The 25466-nt window shown below is 40.5% G+C and overlaps 1 protein-coding gene across 3 annotated transcripts in view; it reads left to right on the top strand.

Moving 5' to 3' along the window:
• LYG1 (lysozyme g1) overlaps nt 1–22717 on the top strand; it is a 28361-nt gene extending 5644 nt beyond the window's left edge. For 2 of the 3 annotated variants that reach the window (XM_053925865.2, XM_045204666.3), the window contains exons 2-6: nt 17143–17209; nt 19200–19304; nt 20246–20439; nt 21943–22075; nt 22268–22717. In XM_053925865.2, the coding sequence (XP_053781840.1) occupies nt 17167–17209; nt 19200–19304; nt 20246–20439; nt 21943–22075; nt 22268–22386 (594 nt within the window). In that variant the 5' untranslated portion in view covers nt 17143–17166 and the 3' untranslated portion in view covers nt 22387–22717. Of the gene's footprint in view, nt 1–13250; nt 13350–17142; nt 17210–19199; nt 19305–20245; nt 20440–21942; nt 22076–22267 lie in introns of all 3 variants that reach the window. The other variant, XM_045204667.3, reaches the window with a different exon arrangement.
• The last annotated feature ends 2749 nt before the right edge of the window (nt 22718–25466 follow it).

Genomic DNA, 25466 nt, shown 5'->3' with positions numbered 1-25466 from the left:
ATATATTTCTTATCATATTAATGTTATTCCAAATCCCACACAGCACCCTTCCCTGGTCCCAATCCATTTTGCCATCTTCCTGAGCTTTATTAATGTTGTTGTAAACTTTATTTTCTCTCACACTACATCAAGTTTCTATCCCTTACTCTATTTTTCCTCCATCTAACCTTGCATTAGCACTCTTCTTTCTTAAGTTAGCTCACATTCTTTTCCCCTCTAATAAGAGTCTTATTTCTTTTCTACCTTTTTGAAACAGTGGCCAGTTGGGTGAAATACCATGGTTATTGCTGTACTTCTCCAAAGGAACTCCTATTTTGTTCACTATTTGTTTGTACTTTATTTTTTAATTTGTTAAAAAGATTTTATTTATTAACTTTTTTAGAGAGAGGGGAAATTAGGGAGAAAGAGAGGGAGAGAAAGAGCAATGTGTGGTTGCCTCTCACACACCTCTACTAGGGACCTGGCCTGCAATCCAGGCCTGTGCTCTGACTGGGAATTGAACCAGTAACCCTTATGCTTCACAGGCAGACACTCAATCCACAGAGTTACACCAGCCAGGGCTATTTGCTTGTACTTTAAATCCCATAGAATACTCTCCCACAGTGTTACTCCATTTCACCTCCCCCTTGCCCCTGATCAGTTGAGTGAGGAATTTTATTTCATTGTTTTCTCTCTCCCTCTTTTTTCCTCATCTCTGAACCTTGGCTTTACTCCTTACTCTTATTAGTTTGTTTCTCCCATACTCTCAAAATCATTTTTCTTTACTATAGACATCTCATATTCATTTTTTGTTTTTCTACAATATTTTCATTCCCATTCCACCTTTATTAAACTTCATTCAGCTGTTGTTGCTATTGACCTTGCTGTGGGTTTCCGCAATTTTGCTCCCATTGGTCCAGTACGTTTTCAATTTTACTTTAAACCTCATAGTATACACTTCCCTCTTCTTACGCCATTGTTCCCATCACCCTTTCATGTTTTACTTATGTTTTAAATTTTGTTCTCTCCCTTTCTTCATCTCAGTTCTATCCCAACTCTTATCAATTCTCCTTCCTCTCACCACTCAATAACATTTTCCCCTCTTTTAGTCATCTAATATTCCCTTTGTCATATCTTATAATATTTGCTATCTCTCTTACCTTTATTAATCTTAGTTGAATTGCAGTTGATACTGCTGATGTGGTGTGGGGTTCTTTTTGCTGGTATAGGTTTGATTGTCTGATAATACTGCTTTGTTAACCAACACCTTTACATCAGCACACAAGACAAGATGGGAGTTGTGACTACCAGTAAGCCCAGTGGATGGGAGAACCCACCAACAAAGAAGCCACCAACAGGTATAGCCCAAGTACAACAAGAGAGCCCACACAAACAGAAGGAAGGGCAACTCTAGAGCATCCAGGCAAGGAGATCAAAGAGAGCACACCACTGAGTTGCACAGAACCCCTACCACAAAAGTTCACCCCATGATGTCAGCTGGCAAAGCAGAACATCTGGAATCACAGAAACAAAGGAAAACATTCATCTTAAATGGGGAGACAAAGAAAGAATCCACAGTTCAAAGGAATGGAAGAATCCACAGTAAAAGAGCTAAATGAAATGGAGGCAAGCAAACTATCAGATATAGAATTCAAAAGAATGGTTATAAGGATACGCAAGGAACTCAGTGACAACTCCAAGGAACTGAGTGGGAACTACAAGAGCATGAAAAGGGACATAGAAACTATAAACAAGAGTCAGGAAGAAATGAAGAATACAATATCTGAAATAAAAAACATTAGAAGGAATTACAAGCAGGATGGATGAATCTGAGGACTGAACTAGTGAGCTGGAAGACAAAGTAGAAAAAAACACCCAGGTAGAGCAGCTTCATGAAAAAAGACTAAAAAAAAAAAAAAAAAAGAAGATAGCTTAAGGGAATTGCAGAACAACATGAAATGCAACAACATTCCAATCATAATACCAGAAGGAGAAGAAAAGGAGCAAGGGATAGAAAACCTCTTTGGGAAAAAAAAAATGACAGAAAACTTTCCTAACCTGGAGAGGGGAAAAGCCATGCAAAACACAAAAGGGAGAGGAGAAAGCACAAAGGGTTCCAATCAAGATGAACCCAAAAAGGGCTGACTCCAAGACACATCATAATTAAAATTCCAAATTTTAAAGACAAAGGGAGAATCTTAAAGGCAGCAAGGGACAAACACGAAGTGAGAAATATACAAGTAAGCCCCAATAAGGCTAGCAGCTGACTTCTCAACAAAAGCATTACAAGACGGGAAGAAATGGCAAGAAATATTCTAAGTAATGAAAAGCAGGGGCCTGCAACCAAGACTACTCTACCCAACAAGGCTCTCAATTAAAATGGAAGGTGAAATAGGGAGTTTCCCATACAAAAGAAGGGTGAAAGAATACACCTCTGCCAAACCAGCATTGCAAAATATGCTAAAGGGACTGCTTAAAGAAGAGGGGGGAAGAGAGCGGGGGTGGGGGGGAGGAACACAGGTACAAAGGGGGTAAAATGGCAATTAATAAGTACCTATCAATTATAACCTTAAATGTTAATGGCTTAAATGCTCCAATCAAAAGACATAGGGTAGCTGAATGGATAAGAAAACATTACCTGCACATGTGCTGCCTACAAGAGACCCACCTCAGAACAAAGACCTACACAGACCGAAAGTGAAGGGGTAAAAACAAATATTCTGGGCAAATGGTCAGGAAAAACAAGCTGGGATAGTGATACTTATATCAGACAAAATAAACTGCAAAATGAAGGCTATAAAAAGAGACCCAGGAGGACACTTTGCAATACTCAAAGGAAGAATCCAACAAGAAGACATAAACATTGTAAACATATATGCACCCAACATAGGAACACCCAAATATATAAGGAAATTCTTGGAAGACTTCAAGAAAGCTATTGACAGCAACACAATAATAGTAGGAGATTTTAACACCCCACTGTCAACAAGGTATAGATCTTTCAAACAAAATATCAATGAGAATATTGCAGCATTGAACAATGCCTAGATCAAGTGGACTTAACTGATATATATATATAACCTTTCACCCTAAAGAAGCAAAATACACATTCTTTTCAAATGCACATGGAACATTTTCAAAGATAGACCACATGATAGGACACAAAACAATCCTCAACAAATTCAATATTATTGAAATCACATCAAGCATTTTCTCAGACTACAAGGGCCTGAAACTAGAAACCAACCTCAAGGAAAAAACTCAAAAACATTCAAATTCATGGAGATTGAATAGCATACTACCAAACTATGAATGGTTAAACAAAGAGATCAAGGAAGAAATCAAAAAGTTTCTGGAAACAAATGAAAATGAACACACAACAGCCCAAAACCTATGAGACACAGTGAAGGCAGTCTTGAGAGGTTAAACAAAGAGATCAAGGAAGAAATCAAAAAGTTTCTGGAAACAAATGAAAATGAACACACAACAGCCCAAAACCTATGGGACACAGTGAAGGCAGTCTTGAGAGGGAAGTTCATAGCAATACAGGCCTACCTAAAAAACATAGAAACATTTCAAATAAACAACGTAAACCTGCATGTACAAGACAGTGAGGAACAACAACAAACAAAGCCCAGAGCAAGTAGAAGGAAGGAAATAACCAAGATCAGAGCAGAATTAAATGACATAGTGACTAAAAGCACAATTCTAAGGATCAATAAATCCAGGAGCTGGTTCTTTGACAATATAAATAAAATCAACAAGCTTTTAAGCACACTCATCAAGAAAAAGAGGGAGAGGACTCAAATAAATAAAATTAGAAATGAAAGAGGAGAGATCACAAATGATATCACAGAAATACAAAGGATTGTAAGGAGTTACTATAAAGAACTGTATGCCAAGAAATTTGAAAACCTACATGAAACGGACAAATTTCTAGAAAAACATAATCTTCAAAAACTGAATCAATAAGCAGCAGAAAGTCTGAACAGACTGATAACGGCTGATGAAATTGCAGCAGTAATCAAAAAACTCCTGGCACACAAAAGCCCTGGACTGGATAGTTTCATAGAATTTTACAAAACATTTAAGGAAGAGCTAAACTCTATCCTTCTTAGACTATTCCAAAAAATCCAAGAAGAGGGAAGACTCCCAAATTCTTGTGAAGCCTGCATCATCCTAATCCCAAAACCTGATAAAGTCACAGCAAAGAAAGAAAACTACAAGCTAATATTGCTGATGAACATACACCCTAAAATCTTCAACAAAATATTGGCAACCTGGATCCAGCAACACATTAAAAATATCATACACCATGATCAAGTGGGATTCATCCCAGGAATACAAGAATGGTACAGTATTCACAAATCAATAAACGTAATGCCTCGCATAAACAAAAAGAGAAAAATCACATGATCATATCAATAGATGCAGAAAAAGCATTTGATAAGGTACAGCACCCATTTATGATTAAAACACTCAGCAAAGTGGGACTAGAGGGAGCATTCCTCAACATAATAAAGGCCATATATGAGAAACCTACAGCCAACATCATATCAATGGGTAAAATCTAAACGCTTTCCCACTAAGATCAGCAACAAGACAAGGGTGTCTGCCTTCACCACTTCTATTCAAAATAATATTGGAAATCCTAGCCACATCAATCAGAAAAGAAAAAGAAATAAAAGGCATACAAATTGGAAAGGAGGAAGCAAAATTGTCATTGTTTGCAGGTGACATGGTACTATAAATCGAAAACCCTATAGACTCCACCAAAAAACTACTCAATCTAATAAGTGAATTTGGCAAAAGAGCAGATACAACATCAATATTCAGAAATTGAAGGCATTTTTGTACACCAACAATGAAATATCAGAAACAGAAATCAGAAAAAAAATCTCATTCGCTATAGCAACAAGAAAAATGAAGTACCTAGGAATAAACCTAACCAAGGAGATCAAAGACCTGTACTCAGAAAACTGCACAACACTGAATAAAGAAATTAAGGAAGACACAAATAAATGGAAGCATATATCGTGTTCATGGATTGGAAGAATTAACATCATCAAAATGGCCATACTACCCAAAGCAATTTATAGATTCAATGCAATCCCTATTAAAACATCAATGACATATTTCACAATATAGAAAAAACATTTCAAAAATTTATATGGAAAGGACCCTGAATAGCTGCAGCAATTTTGAGAAAGAAAAACAAAGTTGGAGGGATCACAATACCTGACATCAAACTATATTACAAGCCCAGAGTATTCAGAACAGTCTAGTACTTGCATAAGAACAGACCCATAGACCAACAGAACAGAAGAGAGAGCTCATCAGGGCACACGCCTGGGTTGTGAGCCTGGTCCCCAGCAGAGGGCAAGCAAAAGGCAACCACACATTGATGTTTCTCTCCCTCTCTTTCTCCTTCCCTTCACCTTTCTCTAAAAATAAATAAATAAAATCTAAAGAGAGAGAGAGACAGACAGACAGAGAGAGAGAGATCCCAGAAATGAACCCAAGTCTTTATGGTCAATTAATATTTGAGAAAGTGGACAGGAGCATGAAATGGAGTAAAAATAGCCTCTTCAACAAATGGTGTTGGGAGATCTGGACAGCTACATGCAAAAAAATGAAACTTGATCACCAACTTATACCATACCCAAAAATAAATTCAAGGTGGGTAAAAGCCTTAAATAAAAATATGTTTTAAGATTAGTTATTAATTTATTTTTATAGAGAGGGGAAGGGAGGGAGAAAGAAAGGGAGAGAAACATTGATATGTGAGAGAAACATCCACTGGTTGCCTCTTGCACGCCCCCAACCAGGGATGCAGCTTGCAACCCAGGCATATGTCCTGACTGGGAATTGAACCCCTGACCTTTTGGTTTGCAGGCTGGCACTCAATCCACTGAGCCATACCAACCAGGGCAATTTGTTTTTCTTTTATTGATTTTAGAAGGAGGGGTAGGGAGGGAGTAAAAGAGGGAGGAAAACATCAAACTGATTGCCTTTTGCATGTGCCCCGACTGGGGACTGAAACTGCAACCCAGACATGTGACCAGACCTGGAATGAAACCCATAATCTTTTGGTTTGCAGGACCACACCCAACAAACTGAGCCATGCTGGCCAGGGCCCTTTGCTCATTTTTTTTAGAATCAATTTGTTTGGGGTTTTTTTGTTGTTATTGAGGTATATGAGTTCTTTATATATTTTTGATATTAACTCCTTATCAGATATATGGTTTGCAAATATTTTCTGCAATTTCATAGGATGCCTTTTCATTTACTGATTGTTTCTTTTGCTGTGCAGAAGCTTTTTAGTTTGATGTAGTCCCACTTGATTTTTTTCCTTTTGTAGCTCATACTTTTAGTGTTATATAAAAAAAATCAGTGCCAAGGCCAACATCAAGAAGCTTCTTTCTTATGTTTTCTTCTAGGAATCTTACTGTATCAGAACTTACTTTTAGGTCTTTAATCCATTTGTGTTTATTTTGGTAAGTGATGTAAGATAGTGATCCCATTTGTGTCTTTCTGCATGTGGTTATTCAGTTTTCCCACACCATTTGTTGACAAGACTATCATTTCCCCATTAAATATTTTTAAATATATAAAATTGAAGGCAAAATGTCTACCTTACTGGACCATTGACCCCCTTGCAGATTTGGTCACCTGGATAAGTCATTTCATTATTGAGAATCAGTTTCCACATATGTAAAATATGGTTAATGATTATGTTTTCCCTATATGTCACAGGGGTGTCACAATAGCACAAGAAAAAACGCTTTGTACCCTGGGAAGTATCCACAACTGTGAGGTGTGACTGGGTGATCCCTTGGGCAGATTCCCACATTTGGGATATTTTAGACAAACTGCCTGAGTCACAGCATCTAGGAGTTTTATTAGTTCCTGGATAAGACAGTTTTATTGGTCTCATGCTTCTATGCCTGTGAACAATAAAGAATTTTACTTAGCGTTACCTCATCGGGGTATTGCTGGCTGGCTGTTGGAGTCTATGGAGTTTTATGCTCTATACATGAAAGGCTTGATGTTGGCTCTGGAGCAGCCAGCAATGCACTCCGTAAGCCCAACAGAAATCAGAAAAATGTCTGCAAATACCCATTCACTACCCAGAAGTGAGCTTCTTGAGGGCAGAGGCTGTGTCTTATACAACGCTTTATTCTTAGCATAGCCCATCATTTGGCACATTGTAGATACTAAGTAAAACTTACTTAATGGATGAATAGAAATATTTTGTTATGTCAAATTTTAGTTTCCATTTTTACTGAAATGTGAATTTATGTTTACAAATGCTGAGATAGTTTAAAGAACTTAAAATGAGGCTTAAAGAGTAGCGAGCACTGTCTTGCTACAGTTAATTGTATCTAGATTCTAGGAAAAATAAATGATAGTGGAAGTTGAAAAAAAGGAAATAGTATTTCAGAAGGAATAAGGTTGTTACTAGCTTCCTGAGATTCCGTTTCTCCATAGCCAGCCTAGGCATTTATTATTTGCCTTGTTCTGTATTATATTTTTGTGGTTACACGGGGTCATTCTTTTATTTCACACTTAATGGAGAAAAGACATCATATGAATATAATTGCAAAATACACAAATTAGGTTCATATTTCAAATGCCTAATCATTTTTTTGCCCTCACCTGAGGACATTTTTCACTGTTTTTAGAGAGAGGGGAAGAGAGAGAGGAAGGGAAAGATAGAAACATTGATACAAGAAAGAAACATTGATTGGTTGCTTCCCATATACACCTGGACCAGGGTTTGTACATGCCTGGAATGGGGATTGAACCCACAACCTAGGTATATGCCCTGAATGGGAATTGAACTCACGATGTTCTGTTACAGGACAATGCTCCAAACTAATTGAGCCACACCAGCATGGGCCCAATCATTCTTTTTCTTCATGAAAACTAGAAGAAATTTGAAACAAATTAAATAACCACCTTCATTGATAGATGATCTCTCCAAAGCTTTCAGGCAAAAGCTGTTTCATGTAATTTAAGTTTCTTAAAAATTGAAAAGTATTTTTCTTGGAGATTTAAAGAAAATTATTTACTTATTTCTAGAAAGAGGGTAAGGGAGGGAGAAAGAGAGGAAGAGAAACATTGATGTGAGAAAAAGAAAACAAACATCAATTGGTTGCCTCTCAAATGTGCTCTGACCAGGGACCACACCTGCAACCCAGACATGTGCCCTGACCAGGAACCAAACCTGTGGCCTTTTGCTTTGTGGAAGGATGCCCAATCAACTGAGCCATACTGGTCAGGGCTCTCTTGGAGGTTTATTTGGTATGAGGAAAGCCAATGAAAGAAGTGTTTACGTGTCTAAATTCATATAAGTACTCACATTTATAAATTGGTATTAAATCATTGCTCTTAACACACAAGGGTCTCTCACAATTTAGGAATGTGCCTAGCCAAATATAAAAAGTAGGAATGCAAAATAGAGGATGCTTTCCCAGAAAAAACCAAACATGATAGAACCTCTCAATGAACTGGGCTCTGACTATTAAGTCAACTTCCTCTGTACGCAGAGCTTCTCATGAATGACAGTGATCAATCTTCTCTTCTTCCATCAATCACTCACAAGAAAAGCAGACAATTGTGAGCTAATTGTCTTTGCAGCAACCAGCAATATATTTAGACATGGCACTTTTTCATATCTTTCCTTCATTGACCTTAATGAAAACTGGAAGATGTGGCCTTCTGCAATGAGAATACTTGACTATGTGTAGACTTTTGTTTCTGAGGATGGCATCATTCAATGTGAAAATAGCAAAAATCCATAAATTCTGTGTTTGATGTATGAAAAGAAATTGCATCTATTTTATGTGTCCCGGCATTTCAACTAAGCTGTGGTGAAGAGTGGTGATAAGGTTTATGTACTGTGGGGACTCTTCAAATGAACCTTTAGGTTCAATAGGGGCACATCAGATCAGGTAAGTTTCTTCCTTTGTTCATGGAAAAACATGAACAAGATCTTTCCAGGATATGGAAACAGGAAAGCCCTCTTTAGCCTGCTCACCAAGTGAGTGTACGTCACACCCAGTATCCACTGGGTACATGCTGTGGCACTGTACCCCAAACCTGTGTCTAGGACCAGCCTCAGGGGAGGGCAAGAAGAGCTGTCAAGGTTTTTCCCAGGAAATGTTACGAGAGCATAGTACAGCATCTTCCCCATCCAGTCTACCCTTATAAAATGCCACCAGGAGCACTCCTAACTTCAACATGTACAATAGTACAGAATTCAAAAGACTGGCACAGCTGAAGTTCCTACTGAACAAAGTCAACAGCACTTCTCAAGTGGGCACTGAATGCTAGTAACACATCCTAGAACTGAGATAACTAAAAGTATACCTCCCAATACTTCCAAACACTCCTAACTGAAAACAGTTTGAGCCCATCCCAATGAGTTAAGTAGGAAGAAGATTTTGTTTTATGTTTTTCTCTTGTTTCACCAAAAGAAAAACTAAGTGTGGTCATCAGCCACATAACAACATTTTGGTCAACGATGGACAGCAGATACATTGGTGGTCCCATTAGATTATAATGGAGCTGAAAAATTCCTATTGCCTAGTGATGTCATAGCACAGCGCATTACTCATGTGTTTGTGGTGATGCTGGTGTAAACAAACCTCCTGTGCTGCTGGTCATAGGAAAGTATAGCACATATAATTATGTATAGTATATCATACTTGATAATAAACAACTATGTTACCAGTTTATGTATTTATACTATTATTTTTATCATTATTTTAGAATGTATTCTTTCTACTTATAAAAAATTTATTGTAGAACAGTATGCTATGTTATGCTAGCAGAATAAACTCTATAAAATTTTGAACGAATGAGAGTTGGAAGCTCCATACCCCTTACCCAGTTTTGCCCTCTATGCATCTCTTCAATCTGGCTGTTCCTGAGTTACATCCTTTTATAATAAACCATTAATCTAGTAAGTAAAATGTTTCTCTGAGTTCTGTGAGCTGCTCTAACAAATTAATCAACCTCAAGTAGGGGGTCTTTTTTTTTTTTTTTGGCCAATACTTGATTTTTTTTTAGGTTGAGAATATTTATTTATTTATTTTTATTTATTTTTTATAATTTTAATTTTTTATTGTTATTCAATTACAGTTGTGTGCCTTTTCTCTCCATCCCTCCACCCCACCCCAGCTGAACCCACCTTCCTCTCCCACCTCCACCCTCCCCCTTGATTTTGTCCATGTGTCCTTTATAGTAGTTCCTGTAATCCCCTCTCCTCACTGTCCCCTCCCCACTCCCCCCTGACCATTGTTAGATTGTTCTTAACTTCAATGTCTCTGGTTATATTTTGTTTGCTTTTTTCTTCTATTGATTATGTTCCAGTTAAAGGTGAGATCATATGGTATTTGTCCCTCACTGCCTGGCTTATTTCACTTAGCATAATGCTCTCCAGTTCCATCCATGCTGTTGCAAAGGGTATAAGCTCCTTCTTTCTCTCTGCTGCGTAGAATTCCATTGTGTAAATATACCATAGTTTTTGGATCCACTCATTTGCTGATGGGCACTTAGGGTGCTTCCAGTACTTGGCTATTGTAAATTGTGCTGCTATGAACATTGGGGTGCACAGGTTCTTTTGGATTGGTGTTTCAGGGTTCTTAGGGTATAATCCCAGCAGCGGAATTGCTGGGTCAAAGGGCAGTTCCATTTTTAGTTTTCTGAGGAAATTCCATATTGTTTTCCACAGTGGCCTCACCAGTCTGCATTCCCACCAACAGTGCACTAGGGTTCCCTTTTCTCCGAATCCTCTCCAACACTTGTTTGTGGATTTGTTTATGTTGGCCACTCCGACTGGTGTGAGATGGTACCTCGTTGTGGTTTTAATTTGCATCTCTCTGATGGCTAGTGATGCTGAGCATCTTTTCATATGTCTCTGGGCCCTCTGTATGTCTTCCTTGGAGAAGTGTCTGTTCAAGTCCTTTGCCCATTTTTTAATTGGGTTGTTTGTCTTCCTGGAGTGGAGTCATGTGAGTTCTTTATATATTCTGGAGACCAGGCCCTTGTCTGAGGTATCATTAGCAAATATGTTTTCCCATACTGTTGGTTCTCTTTGTAATTTAGTGCTGTTTTCTTTAGCTGTGCAGAAGCTTTTTATTTTGATGAGGTCCCATTTGTTTATTCTTTCCTTTATGTCAAGTAGGGGGTCTTTGAAATCTCAGATTTATAGCCAGTTGGTCAGAAGCACAGGTGACACATCTGGTCTTGTGATTGTCATCTGAAGGAGGAAACAATCTTGTAGGATTGAGCCCTCAACCTATGGGATCTGATGGTATCTCCAGGTAGATAGTGTCATAATTGAGTTAAATTATAGGACACCCAGCTGTCCTACAATTTGCTGAAGTGCTTGGTGTGAACCACATTGGACCTGGTGTCAGAATTGTAGCGGGAATTCACTATTCACTTGGCTCTGGGTGCATGGCAGGGAATATTGTGAGGTGTTCTTATTTAGTCACACTAAAGTCCAAGGGCAGCAGCTGTCTTTTCAATGCTTTCCCCAGCTCCCCCAATGGATATACACCAGGTCTTGGGAATGAAGGTTGTCCATATGTTGTCGGCTAACAACTGAACAAGCCACAGGGCCTAGTTGGGCATCGTTTCTGTGGAGCTCTTGCCAGGCCACATGCTGGCATCTGATTGGGGAGAACCTTCCAAGATGCTTGTGTGAGCCTTCAGTGCAGGGTTAGATCAACCCTCGTAATGTGGCATGTTTGCAGATGGGGCCAGGGCATACTCAAATTCTTTCATGCTATAATAAATTTTATTGCCATTGGTGTGGGCTAGACCTTACTGGACAAAATAAAGAGAAAGTGTTCCATGGCTTGTACTGGGGTACACTATTTCTCTATATTTTATCTCAACTCTGCCCATAATAGAGAGGAGATTACCCTCGTCCCAAATTTAAAGTTTGGGAACTGCCTGGGTGTCCAAGTCTGCATCTGCTCACAGTGCCTTGCCTTCTGTGGCCTTAGCATCTCAGCCACAGGTAGAGAATAACGAATTCCTATTCCCCAAAGTCTGAGCTGCGATGTCAGGTCAGTGACTTCCTAAAAGCCATAAATACCCTTTAACTCATTCATTCAGTCATTCATTCATTCATTCTGTAAATATTTATTGAATACCTCTTATGTGCCCATTAGGGGAAACAGAAAAAGACTCAGCCCTTGTTCTCAAGTTGTTTTCAAACTTAAAATGCACACACATGTGTGTCATAAGTGCTGTGATAGAAATATCTAGAAGGCAGCATGGAACATGAGGAATTGGACCCTACTCTGGGACCCTGCACTGGGAAACAAATCTGAATCCTGCTGGGTGAGGTGTAGAGATTTGTCATGCATTGACTGATTCAACGTATTATTTACTGAATGCTCACAACATGCCAGACTCTGAGAACTTGGTCCTAAATGCACAGCCAAGGTCACTGCTCAGATCTGGGCAAGGGGTAGGGGAGACATTACTAAAAAAGTCATTTATTCATGGGTTTTATTGTGTATCTAATATGTGTCAGGCAGGGTGTTAGATGCTGGGATTATAAAGACAAATGAGACACAGTCCCTGTCCCTAAGGGCATTTCAGCCCAAGGGAATAGCCCGTGGAAGGCAGAGAGCAAGTGAAGGGGCAATGTTTGGGGAAAATCCAGTTCAGTAGAGCTGGGAGAGCAGGGAGTGGTGATAAACCGGCTCCCTCTTAGTTATGAAACTCATCCCTGGGAAATCTGAGGCAGAGTCCTTCCTGGAAACTTCATATAAATGCCCCCAAAGTATTTATTGAAGCAGCCATTTAAGGACAAGCTCTGGGTATTGGGTGTGCACAAAATAGCCTCATCCAGCCTAAGGTGTGGCTCTACTTGCCTAAAATACAGACCAAGAACAAGAGTTTCTGACACTCCAAGTTTTCCTTTCCTTTCCTTTCCTTTCCTTTCCTTTCCTTTCCTTTCCTTTCCTTTCCTTTCCTTTCCTTTCCTTTCCTTCCTTTCTTTCCTCTCCTTCTTCTTTCCTTCCTACCTAACCCATTCCCAGAAACTGTTGGTCCTGGAAGTATCAAAGTGAACCTACAATTAGGATCTGCCCTTTGAGGTGTGGTAAGAAACTAATTGGTTAATGTTTGCAAAATGCCAGAACATTCTTGAATAAAAGACCTCATATAAGTTCAAAGTATTTGTAATTATTATGATCATTACTATAATTTGTAAGACTTAGCCATAAATCTTTTCATAATAGGATGAAGTCAACACTTTTAAAAAGACAAAGCAGGACAGGAACTGTATATAAGCATTGGTAGCCTGCCTGCCTCTGAGGACAAGAGCTAAGGGAAGACAGGTGAGTGTAAACAGAGCTGTGAAATTGATGCTCAGGCTTATCTAGGGTGAAAAATCCAGTCTATGGTGATTGATAGATAATTATTGTGTCTTTGCTGTTCAGGAAACAAGAGAAGTAGAACTCAGATAAAAATAAAGGAACTGGCAAGGAAAACCCAAGTTATAAAAGATTATGTACATACTAGAATAATTTTTTCCTGTTCTTTAAATTATGTAGACAAATTCTATTTTATTTTAATGTAAGTATATACTTTTGGATTTGTGAACATTTGCAAAACAAAGAATAGGAGAACAGAAACATGTGTACATTTAACAGAAGCTGTACAGACCAAATGGATGTCTTTTTTGTTAATTCAAAGCCAAAGAACAGTGGGATTGGCTGGGGTGGGGTGGAGGGATGGGGAGAAAATGCAGACAACTGTAATTGAATAACAATAAAAAAAAAACCCCAAAACCCAAATCAAAACCAAAGAACAGAGGTGTTTGTATTTTGCCAGGTGGTAATCTCTTTTCCTCCTTCCAGCTCACTGCTGCCAAGGTTGCCAAGGTTACCTTAACCCCATAAACCTTAAGTGGTGGTTCAATAACAGAGTCCTGTTTTTTCTGGAAGCTGCGAAAGAACTAAGGCCAACATGTCTAACAGATTAAGCTTGACAGAGTAAAAGGATAGACAAGCTTCAGCAGTCCTGGATGGAATAGAGAGGTCAAGGTCTCTGTGATTTAATCTTTGTTTAGAATGGGATATTCCTGGGAGAGTCCTCAGCACCAGGAGAGAAGCCTTCCTGGTGTTCTCAACTCTGGGAATCCAAATGGCAAAGTGAGGAAAGCAGGCCCAGGGACTGCCCAGATGGAAGGCTCTCCCTTCCAGATCTCCCTGGACAAGGAAAGGGTTTGCCTGCAGAGTGAGAAGACATGCGACCAATCCTCTGAGCTCTCCTGGGCTGATAATCATTGTCAACAATCCAAATTCAGTAGATATATATTTTCACAGACCATGTGAAAATGCAACTTTGCAAAAGTGAGTTTAAAAGGAGCATATATTTTACTCTAAACAATTAAATTTTTCTCAAGGGTATGTGATCCTAGTGGCAGAAACATTTTATATTTGTTACTGTCATTGCTACTATTTTAATTTAAGGCCTGCTGGTGCATAGCCATCTGTGAGGTGATGAGCTGGGGTGTTGTGTGTGTGTGAGGAGGGAGGGGAAGGACGGGACAAGGAGAGGGTATAGGACTAAGACATAATGGAAAGGCCTATCCGCCCACAAGCGAGCCAGCAATAAGACAAAGTAGTGACGAAATCAGGGTGACAAATACAACACAGAGCAAAAGGCCATGCCTAATGGGGGTGTGTACAGAAGCTCTCAATTATTCCAGGATCAAATGGGGGCCATAACAGGACACAGCCACCTTCATCTCCCAGCATCACAGGGTGTTAATACAATACACATTCCAGGCTGCCTTGAGGACCCTAAGGACCAGGGTGGCTATGGATCAAGGTTTATGGCAAAGATCTGGGAGAATATTCACAGAAAAAGAATGAGAGTCTTTTGGTGAGGGAACTACAAAAACAGACTTTTATTTCCACTTTTTCCAAAAATAATTATTAAAAGGAGGAAGAAATAGTCTATTATGTCTTACAAATCTAACTGATGCTATAGAAATTGCAAAGTACAAGGTGGAGAGAGGTGAACTTAAATTGTGCCGGTGGGAGACGCAAGTTGTCGGTTTCCAGGGTGCCCAGTAGGCCTACTCTTCCAGCTTGTTGACACTGGCACGCTGTTTGTCCCTCTTTTGCTCTCCAGGAAGGGAGAGGACAGATGCCACCATAGACATGGTTCTGGGTGGGCATCATGGGCCCTGTGCTGTCTTGGCCAGACATCTTAATAAGTGCTGAGAGCCACGGAGGTATTAATGGATTAGTCATAGGTAACTGATGGACTCTCCCTGAGCACACGCCAGCAATGCCCTGGCAACCTTTTCTACCACAGAATACTTCTAGGCACCTGTAAAGTCGTGTTATGGAGCTTGGCTTATATCAACATGCAATGTTTATGTCCATTGTTGCTTCTTGCTCTTTCCTGTTGTAACCAGAAAACACAACAGAAAGCAATTCTGTGTTTCTAAGTAATTGTGAATTTACCTAGACTCTTTTCATTCAAGTGCTTGCTCCACAGATACTTACTTATGCTTGGAGAATGAGGTAGCTTTCATGTCCCATTCTTCCAGTTGGGTTTCCAAGAGGAAGTTTTTTGTTCCCACAGAAAAGCAGCAAAATGCCTTGGATTTAGCATCTGGATACAAGCAGTCCTTTTTTTCTGCAGGGTCCTCTCCATAAAGCCAGGGAGAAGCCTCTTAAAGATGAACTTTCTCTGGGTTTTTCCTCGCTTAAATGCCTCCTTCTCCATTCTCTTTCCTAGGACTAAGTGTCTTCTCTCATTCAGTGCTGGGACCTCTGTGGGTGCTAAATAAATGATTGGGTGGTTGAGTCTTAGAGTTCCTGCAGAACCAGCTAACATTTCAAGTTCCTGTGTATTTTTGGTGTTGAGACTCAGCATGACTATTTCTGCTCAACCGAGGGAAATCAGGTGGACCATCTCAGTGTGGTGGGGAAGGAAAACAAAACGGCTGTGTCTCAGGGCACACGCCCCCTTGGTGTAAGAACACTTCACTCAAATGTCTTCCTTACCACCTCTTCTTCACCTTTGTTTTTGTTTTTAATTTAAGATTTTTTTCAATTATAGTTAACATTCAATATTATATTAGTTTCAGGTGTACAATATAGTGGTTAGACTTCTGAAGTGATTCCCCAATAAGTCTAGGACTCACCTCAAAAACTCTTTTTTGTCTTGAGATATAATCTAATTCTGGTTGTTTAGAAAGAACCACCCATAAGAACAACCTTGAAACAAAAGAGATGAGAAGAGCATTATGAAAGTGATGAATGCCATGTTTAAATGCACACTCCTACCTATAATGACAGTTATAATTCAAAATGGTAGGTAGCCAGGCTTAGCCAACTAAGGGAGGTGATGGGAACACCCTGCAGTGGGAGGAGCTGCTGGGAGGTGGGGGATTGGGGCATATGGCTTGTTTCTCCAGTATTCCCTGGGGTCAGCTGTAAACTACGCTTGGTGGCATTTGTGCATCTGTTTGCCAGCTGGTGGGGGAACCAGGGCTCTTTGGACACATAGAAGACGAGTAGAGGAATGGTTGGGAAGAAAGAGAGTGCCCAAGAGCAAGTGTGAGAGCAAGTGCTTGATGGTGACCAGTGTCAGTTCTCCCCTAGAGTGAGCACCTTGTGAGTTCAGTCCTGGACCCCTGCCATGACCCACTTTCATGGGGATTTGATTTTGCTGGTGGAAGTAGCCTGCTTCTCCATCCCCCCACCTTGGGCTCTGGTCCAGGTTTTTTCCTGCCGGGGAGTTTGACAGAAGGGGAATGGGGAACATGGCTCAAGGTTGCCAAGGGGGTCTAAACTCTCAGGCTGGGGGCTTAGAGCAGTGGGCAGTGTCTTCCAACACCTTCCAAAAACCAAAGGAAAGAATGTGTTCCAAGACACTTAGGAAAACATAGCCTTTCCTCTAACCTGAAGGAAGAAGGATGGATGGAGCACACATCCGGCTTTTGCTTTTTTCATGATGATTCAAATCATTAATTTTCTTAGTTCAGACATGGGGAAACTTGTTCTCTCTCTTTTTTTAATACCTTTCCATAGAAACATTATATATTGTTACGATGGCAATTGATATTTTCATAACTTTGAGCTAATTTGCATTTAAAAATCACTTTAGGACCCGGAGAGTAGGATCATCAGTATGTCTGTGCTGTGGCTGCTTCTGGGCCTCCTTGTCCTTACTGGTGAGTGCATTTCATTTTTCCCAAATGATCTTGGAGTTGGGAAGGATAAGCAAAAACCATAATGGTACTTCTCATATGTAAAAGTGCAGTGCAAAATGTTATTTTTTTCCTAAGCTGTTTACCAAATCCTGGAGTTAGTAACATGCTCATAAGCAGCCCCTTCTGGGTATCCCACAGCAGGAGGGGCTTCTCCCCAGTGCTGGGTGGGCTTAAAACAGAATTGCCTGATAACTGCTCATTGTTTCTCTATAAAGTCTTTCATCAAAAGTATGTGTTGAATTTGTTAATAGAGTATATATTTCCATAGAAGGATGGAGGCAGCTTACATAATGAGACTAATGTAATTCAGTGGAAAACTAGCAAGGAGGGGACCAAGGAGATGTGACTAAGCTAACCACTGAGACTGACATCGTTGCAATGCTTGAATTTCAGACTTGGTCCTGTTCCTTGTAGCTGGAGCAAAAAAGGAAAAGTATATGTTTTCAGATAAATAAAGGGAGGAAGCATAATTCCTCAAGAGAAGCAAATTTTTTTTCCCTGGCTCTAAATTCTAAAAATTCTCAGATGGGGGTCAGTCTTACATTCATTCATTTATTTGTTGACCCACTCAGTCAACAAATATTTTTAAATTCTTATAAGGAATTTTGGGAATATAAGGAACTTTGAGGAACATGTAATGTGGTTTGGGAGCGAATAGAAGGCAGGGAGCAATGAATGACACAACCAGGTACTATTAAGGGTATTTGTCACCAATTTTAAAAATAGAGTGTCCTAATTAAAAAACTAAAAAGGACACGTTGGCTCATTTAACTTTTAGTATACTCATAAAAGACCAAGTAATTTCGTTTTCTTGTTTCTCTTAGATTACTCACCATAAGTTTTTAAAGTAGAAGTCTGTACTCTAAAATACTAGTATTTTCAGATGTTAACCCCATGAAGTTCTTCATAAGAAAAGAGAACTTTAAAACACATTTAGTAAACATGCAGTACACATATGAGGATAAGCAATAGGCATATTTCCAAAGACCTGCAAATCATTAAGATTTAATGATATAATCTACTTTTGTCAAAGAATAAAACAAATCAAAAAGAGTAATCTGATGAGAAGTCCTTACAGGCTTATAATAGTGAGACGATGCTCTCAAGGGACAATTTCCTGCCACCTGTAGTATCTTGTTACTGGTGTGTATGCCCTCTTTCTGCTGTGAGTGATAAATACTCGGGAATGTCCTCTTACGTGGTCTTTGTGCAATCCCAACAGTGTGTAATACCTCTCCTTCCCCTCAGTGCTGGAAATGACAGTGGTAGTTAAAGAGAGAGAAAATGAAGAGCAAAGAGAGAAAGGGAAGAAGTGGAAAGAGGGAGCCCCACTTGAAAACCTGGCCCTGTACCTCACCACATACCCTCCCCCTCTTTGCCATCCTAAACACCCACGCAGACGTGCACTGAGAGCAGGGGAAGCCAGCTCCAAGTCATAGTTTACCAGCAGTCCCTGTTCTTGGGGTCTGGGCTGAGATCCCAGGGAGGCCCAGGCTTTATATGTATTTCTCCAGAACAAATGTAAGTATCTTATCAGACCTATGAGTTAGGGGTATTGGAGCGAGAAGTGCTGAGAGATCACATAAAATGGAAGATCGGAACTAGCTCACAGGGAACACACAATCTCTGATTTGACTCCAACACACCCCTTCAACAGCATTGGGCATCTCCAGAGCTTTGCAAGGAATAGAACTGCTCCAACAGTTCCTCGTGTCTGCAAGATATGAGGTGAGAATTTAGTATCTAAAGAGAATTTAGTATAGGAAGTTCTATAGTAATTACTTAGTCACTACACTATAAATTTCAAAAGGGTGAATTTCATTGCAGAGTGAAGTTCTTATTATTGATTTTAGTATAGTTATGTTTATTCATGCCACTTCATTCATGAGCAGAAGGATGATCAGAACTACTCTAGTTCAATGTCTCAGGTTGAAATTTTCTCAATTTGTAGACTCATCTGAAAGTGGCAGCTGGGGATGCTATGGAAACATCCGAACCCTCGATACTCCCGGGGCATCTTGTGGGATTGGAAGACGCCGAGGCCTGAACTACTGTGGTACCTAGAATCTCATTGTCCACCTTATCCTCCTCCTCCTCTTCCTTTCTCTCAGAAGGTGACTCTTTTAGGAATGGGTGGCTTCAATAGGATTTTGTCCCTGTCCTTGATACCCTACACCTGTGTCTCCCAGTCATTTCCCACAGGTTGTGATCCTCAACATACCATTTTGGTTTCCACTGTTTCCCACAGTCCCACGCTATGAAGTGGTGGAAGGAGCACTGGATGTGGAGTCCAAAGACCTTGTTGAGTGCTGGTTCTGCTTCCTCAAGTCACTTAGCTTCCCTGAACTCTGCTGAGATGGGGATAATAGTACTTATTTTACAGTGTTGTTGCAAATTCTGGTCAGTAATGTGAATGACAATGCTTTTGAAACCATGAAAGTGCTTAGAAGGTTAAGTGGGTTAGCCAGGTACATTAGGGTTGATTTTCACTTTGCCCAGCATTCTTTCTATTTCATAAAGGTTTAAGCACACATGATTTCTAGGTGTCACTGTAGGGTGGAAAGGTGGGCAAGAGTGAGCGCACCTGTCAAAGAAGCTCTCCAAGGACTTCAGGAAGGGTTTGGGAGAATTTCTTCACATCCGGTGTTTATTGTAGCTGCTAGACATGCATTTTACTGGGTAACTGTTTGGGTGCTTAGGATAGGGCCAGTGGGGACTGTGCCCATGCAATTTTCCTGGGAGGATGCGAACTACTTGGCTCAGGGGCACTGGTAGCTACAAAGGACATGTCTCAGGGGATGCCAACCCAAGCTCCAAGGAAGCGAATCATAATCTCAGTTGTAGGAATGGCCACAAGAGATTTCAAGAAACCCAAGCATGGGCTTCTCAGTCCTGAACTGCTTCCTAGAAACTTAGAGTATATTTTCCCTCTCCTTTGGAGCTCCCATTTCAGCATAAGCCACACCAAGCCCCACCTTTCCTTCTGTGTTGCTGTAGGAGTTCGTGCTTCTGAAAGGCTGGCTGAAATAGATATGCCATACCTACTGAGATTTCAACCCATCATGCGTACCGTTGGCCAAAAGTACTGTGTGGATCCTGCAGTGATCGCTGGTGTTGTGTCCAGGGAGTCTCCTGCAGGCAACATTCTTGTCAATGCGGGCAATGTGGGCGATGGAGTCAGGGTGGTACAGGTAACCCTCCATGTGACCATTGGGCTATGTGTGTGGCACAGCTCCAAAAGGACACCATCACATTTGTTGTGTGGACGGTAACCCTGGGGCATAGCCCCCTAGGATAGTGAATGGGCTCCCTGGAGCTGTGAGATCCAAGCTCTACCTCTGAGAAATGAGCAGCTCTGTCTCTGCTTCATTCTGAGGCACAGTTCCTTTTCAGAGTAAATTATGCTGTGTTTTCAGGATATCATCATTGTCACCCTGTTGTGGATTTCCAAACAGGTCATGCAGGAGAAATATCACAGACTGAATCTTTGCTCTGTTGTTTCGTAACCACATGACCTTGGATAAATCATTTGATCTCCCTGGGCCTCAGTCTCCTCACTTGTAAAATACCATCCTCAGAACTATTATGAAGATTTGATAAAATAATGTGAAAAAGTACTTGGCATCTGGTAGAGTCACAATAAATATATTTTATTTTCCCTGTCTTCTTTCTACACAATTCTTCGTTCTGAAGGTCAAGTTTTATTTCACAAGAATTCTGCCCAGTTTCACCTGAGACTTTCAGGGAACTGGTCATTAATTAACCCACTGTCAAATTAACTCTGTGCGAGGAGAATGAGTGGTGGCAGGGGAGAACCTGAGGCCACAATTCTCTATTACATTTCACATTATTGCAGTTGTTGAGAAGTCTGTAAGTATTGCAGTCCTTTTTTAAGCTTTTAGGAAAATGTATTCCTCAATGATTTTTAAATTGGCTTCCTATTAGTTCTTTGTATGACACTTTACAATTTAAAAGTACTTTTAAACATTTTATCTTATTTTGATTTGGGGACCCATAATAATGTGATGAACTGAGACAGATGAGGAAGTGAAATTTACGAGGAGATTGCCATTACTGAAAAATCACATGACAGCTAGAAAATGCAGAATGGGACCAGGGACAACTTTGGTGATTTAGTGCCAGCACCATTTCCACCGCCCTGTTCTTCCTCCTTTGTAAAAATTTTGTTTTGGGGAAAAGGATGGGTCCATTTCCTTTGAAGATGAAGAAAGAATTCTCCAGAGTCAGATATTCCCTTTTAATACGGTGAAAGATATATGGAATGGTAACCAACAGTATGGAAGAAAAGTTAGTGGTACCCTTAGACATCCTGATTATCTAGAAGGATAATTACAAGTACAGAGAGAAAAAACCCATTCAGACCTATTTTGGAGGGTTTTTGGTTGCAGCGATGAAGGAGGGCATCAGAATGGAACCTACGCTACCTCTCAACCTTGGCTTTCAACCCTGCCTCTCACCATTGCATTGAGGCACCTGTGAAATGTCTGCTCCTTCCTTCCTTTGCCTAAACCTTTTAGCTTTACTATTTGTCCCCAGAAAGACTGAAGGTGGCATTGGTTTCACCAAAGGAGAAGGAGAGAAGGACAAGAAAAATGAGAAAGCACTGATACTATGAAGCCATATCACCCTCTTACCTGGCTTACTGGGCTTTTCCTCTGCCTCCCTCCTTTTAGGACATGGGCCACTATGTTCCCACGCCCCGGATCAGTGAGTCCCAGCTTTCCCAAATGACTGAGGTCCTGACTGTTAGAATCAAAGAAATCCAGAGGAGGTTCCCATCCTGGACACCTGACCAGTGCCTGAGAGGTAGGTGTAAACCCTGGGTCGGTGGTTTCACTGCATGGAATAATAGGGACAAATGTAATACATTGTGCCAGATTCCCCAAAACCTCAGTCGCTTATGATAAGCATGAGGAAAGAGAATCTAAGTTAACTGCTGAGCATCCTGTAGCAATGAGGGGCTGTGGGGCCAGCATTAACCTGTCTCACAAATTCCAGGTGGACTCTGTGCCTATGTCGGAGGTCCTGGCTATGTCAGAAGCAACCAGGACCTGAGCTGTGACTTCTGCAACGATGTCCTTGCACGAGCCAAATATTTCAAGAGACATGGCTTCTAACACTTTAGATCAACTCCAACGTCATTCTTATACATGAGGCCTCTTCTGTTCCACAGATAAAACTAGCCAATGGGGCTTGTAACTGAGAATCTGAGTTTGACCTGAAAGTTGTCAAAATAACATGGAATTCATTAAAAGAACTATTCTCTGCATTTTGTGGTCTGATGTGTGTGTGTATAAGTTAAAAGTTGCATCTTTTTAAAGGTATTTCCATGGAGACAGGCTGTAATGTGGATGTCTGTGAAATGCATCTTATACCTCATTGACTAGCATTGCCAGATTTAGCAAATAAAAACACAGAAAGCAGTTACATTTGAATCCCAGATAAATAATGAACAGTTTTCTAGTGTAAGTGCCATGCAATATCTGGAAAACATTTGGGCATATGATATTTTCCCTGGCAACAGTATCATTGATTTCTTTGTTAAAAATAAATTTTCAAATTTAATTGAAAAACTTGATGAGAAAAAGAGCATGATGGTGGCCAGCCCCATCTGCTGGGCGGATTAATCTCAGAAGAGACTCTTACTAACTTTGCAGCATTGTTTTAACCCTAAGTCAGTCCCTGTGTCATCTAAGTTTACCTCCATTCCTTTTCTGGACCACAGAACCTGCTACACCCAACCTCTCCTAACTCAGCTAAACTATTCCCTTGTTTGGGGCACTCACCAAAAGAGCCAGGCCACAGTGATTCACCAGTTGAAGCTGCCCTCAAGGACACTGACCATGTCTTATACTGGGAAATTATTCAATTCTAGGAGGTGTATTCTATAAAAGTAATCTATATCCCATTCTATCAACTATATGATATCACTACGGAGTGTTGTCCTGGAACAATTATCCTTTCAAACACAACTTTTTGAAACAACTTGTATGTGCTCAGCACTATATCAGGGCCCCTGCCCTCAGGAACTGTTAAATCACAAAATTTAGTTGAGAATAGCAGCCAGTTAACTACACATGTGCAAAAGGAACAGACTCAGGCCTGTACCAGGAGACAATGTGAAGATGTCACCTTCTGTGTCAGAGGCCTGTGGAACCTGCTTATGACCACTGATGCCCTTGACCTTCTCCAGGGCCACTTTCTTCTTGGTCACTCCACTCTCTGCCCTCCAAGACCCTCTCTCGAGGCTGAATCCAGGTGAGCGGTTCCGACCAAGGAGAAAATGACAGAGAAGACTTCATGAACACAATTCACTGGCACAAGGAAAAGAGACTGTGAGATGCTGGTTAGGAGCCCACAGTGGAAACACTTGGGTGAATAAAGTCCTTTTGAAATCACAACCCTGGGCAGGCTCACGTAGCTCCCACTATGAACATGTGTACCTATAAGTGAGGGGTCACTTGTGTCTGTGTTGCTGGAGACTGTCATCCTAAGAAAACATTCAGCCAAGGAAGGCTGATGAGGAGCGCTGTGACATCACTATGGGAGCTCTAACAAAGGCACAACTGACACAGAGGCTGGTAAAATATAAAGACATTAAACAGCTACTAACCAGTCCTTATCAAGCACCTCCCACCTGCCAGCCACTGTATGAGGAACTGCAAGGGCATATCCTTGCTCCCAAGGGCTCCTTTTCTAGGTGGGATCCAGATACAGTAACACTTAGGGCACAATAAGCTAATTTCTGTAAAGAAGGGATAAATGAAAATTTGTGTGGGAGCTCTGGTGAAGAACTGAGGCCTGAGTTCACAGAAGAGGTAAGGGCGTTTATTTGGTGCTGAATTCTCACACCAGCCCCGATGCACGATTCCACTGAATAAACAAAAAAGCTACCAACCAAAACTGTTAAGACACTTGCTTAGTCACAGAGCTGGTAAGGGACTGAACCAGAGTCCCAACGCATTGCCACATGCATATAATTAGATGATGGTATGTGTTTTTGTGTGTGTGGTGGGGGGTTAGGGTGACCAACTATCCTGGTTTGCCTGCAGTTGATGGGTTTCTGGGACAGGGAACTTTCAAGGCTAAAACTGGGCAAGTTAAATGGGAACTTTCTGAGCAAGTCCAGATGAGTTGGTCACCTGAACTGGGCATCATCCCTTCTAGGAGATACTTTAAAACCTGTGAGGGCAGTTTTCTTCTCTCCCTTCCTCTCTTTCTTTTGTTATGGCTGCAGTGCTTGAGGTGAGGGTGAAAGGTAGACATTACTGGTATTTTGTGATGGGGCAAAGAATGATAAACATCTTGTAGTTTGTACTGGGGAGGCTGGTCCCACCTAGTGAAGAACATATATATATATGAAAGGACATTCATATGTATATAGACACTTTAATGTATTAATTAATATACCATACACCACATAAACTTCCTCCTGAGTTAGCTTTTTGACAGCTTTACAACCCAGAAATACAATTTTTCAAAAGCCAGGAAGCCATTCCTTTGAAATACAAACCTCTGGGGAGAAAGTGCTCCATGTCCTTGTTACTGTGGGAGTTTAGCCTCTGGGCATCTGCTTCTCCTAGATATAAGAATTTTTTTATTTTTCCTCTGATAAAGTGAATTTAGCATAAGCTATGAAACAAAGTATGGCAGATGGTGCTGTTAAATCTTCTCAGAGGAGGACAGGTTACTGTTCATTTTGAGAACACACAAATATAATGACTAAATATAGAGCAGTATAGCCCTGGCTGGTGTGGCTCAGTGGATTGAGTGTTGACTTGTGCACCAAAAGGTCACCGGCTCAATTTCCAGTCAGGGCATATGCCTGGATTGCAGGGCCAGATCTCCAGTAGGAGGCACAAGAGAGGCAACCACACATTTATGTTTCTCTCCCTCTCTTCCTCCCTACTCCTCTGTCTAAAAAGAAGTAAATAAAATCTTAAAAAAAAAAAAAAGAGCAGTATAAAAGGATTGTGCCTTCTTGGATGTATAAATAGGGTAGACTTTCTTTCTGTCTTTATAACCTCTTGGCAAGTAATCAACCATGTCCCTGGTACTCTGGCTTATGATTATTCAATAAAAAACTGTTTTTCCCCCTTTTTTTAAAGAAAGATTTTATTTATTTATTTTTAGAGAAAGGGGAAGGGAGGGAGAAAGAGAGGGAGAGAAACATCAATGTGACAGAGAAACATCTATC

Source organism: Desmodus rotundus, chromosome 5, assembly GCF_022682495.2.
Source record: "Desmodus rotundus isolate HL8 chromosome 5, HLdesRot8A.1, whole genome shotgun sequence".
NCBI classification, from domain to species: Eukaryota; Metazoa; Chordata; class Mammalia; order Chiroptera; family Phyllostomidae; genus Desmodus; species Desmodus rotundus.
This window is presented reverse-complemented; position numbering and strand designations above follow the sequence as displayed.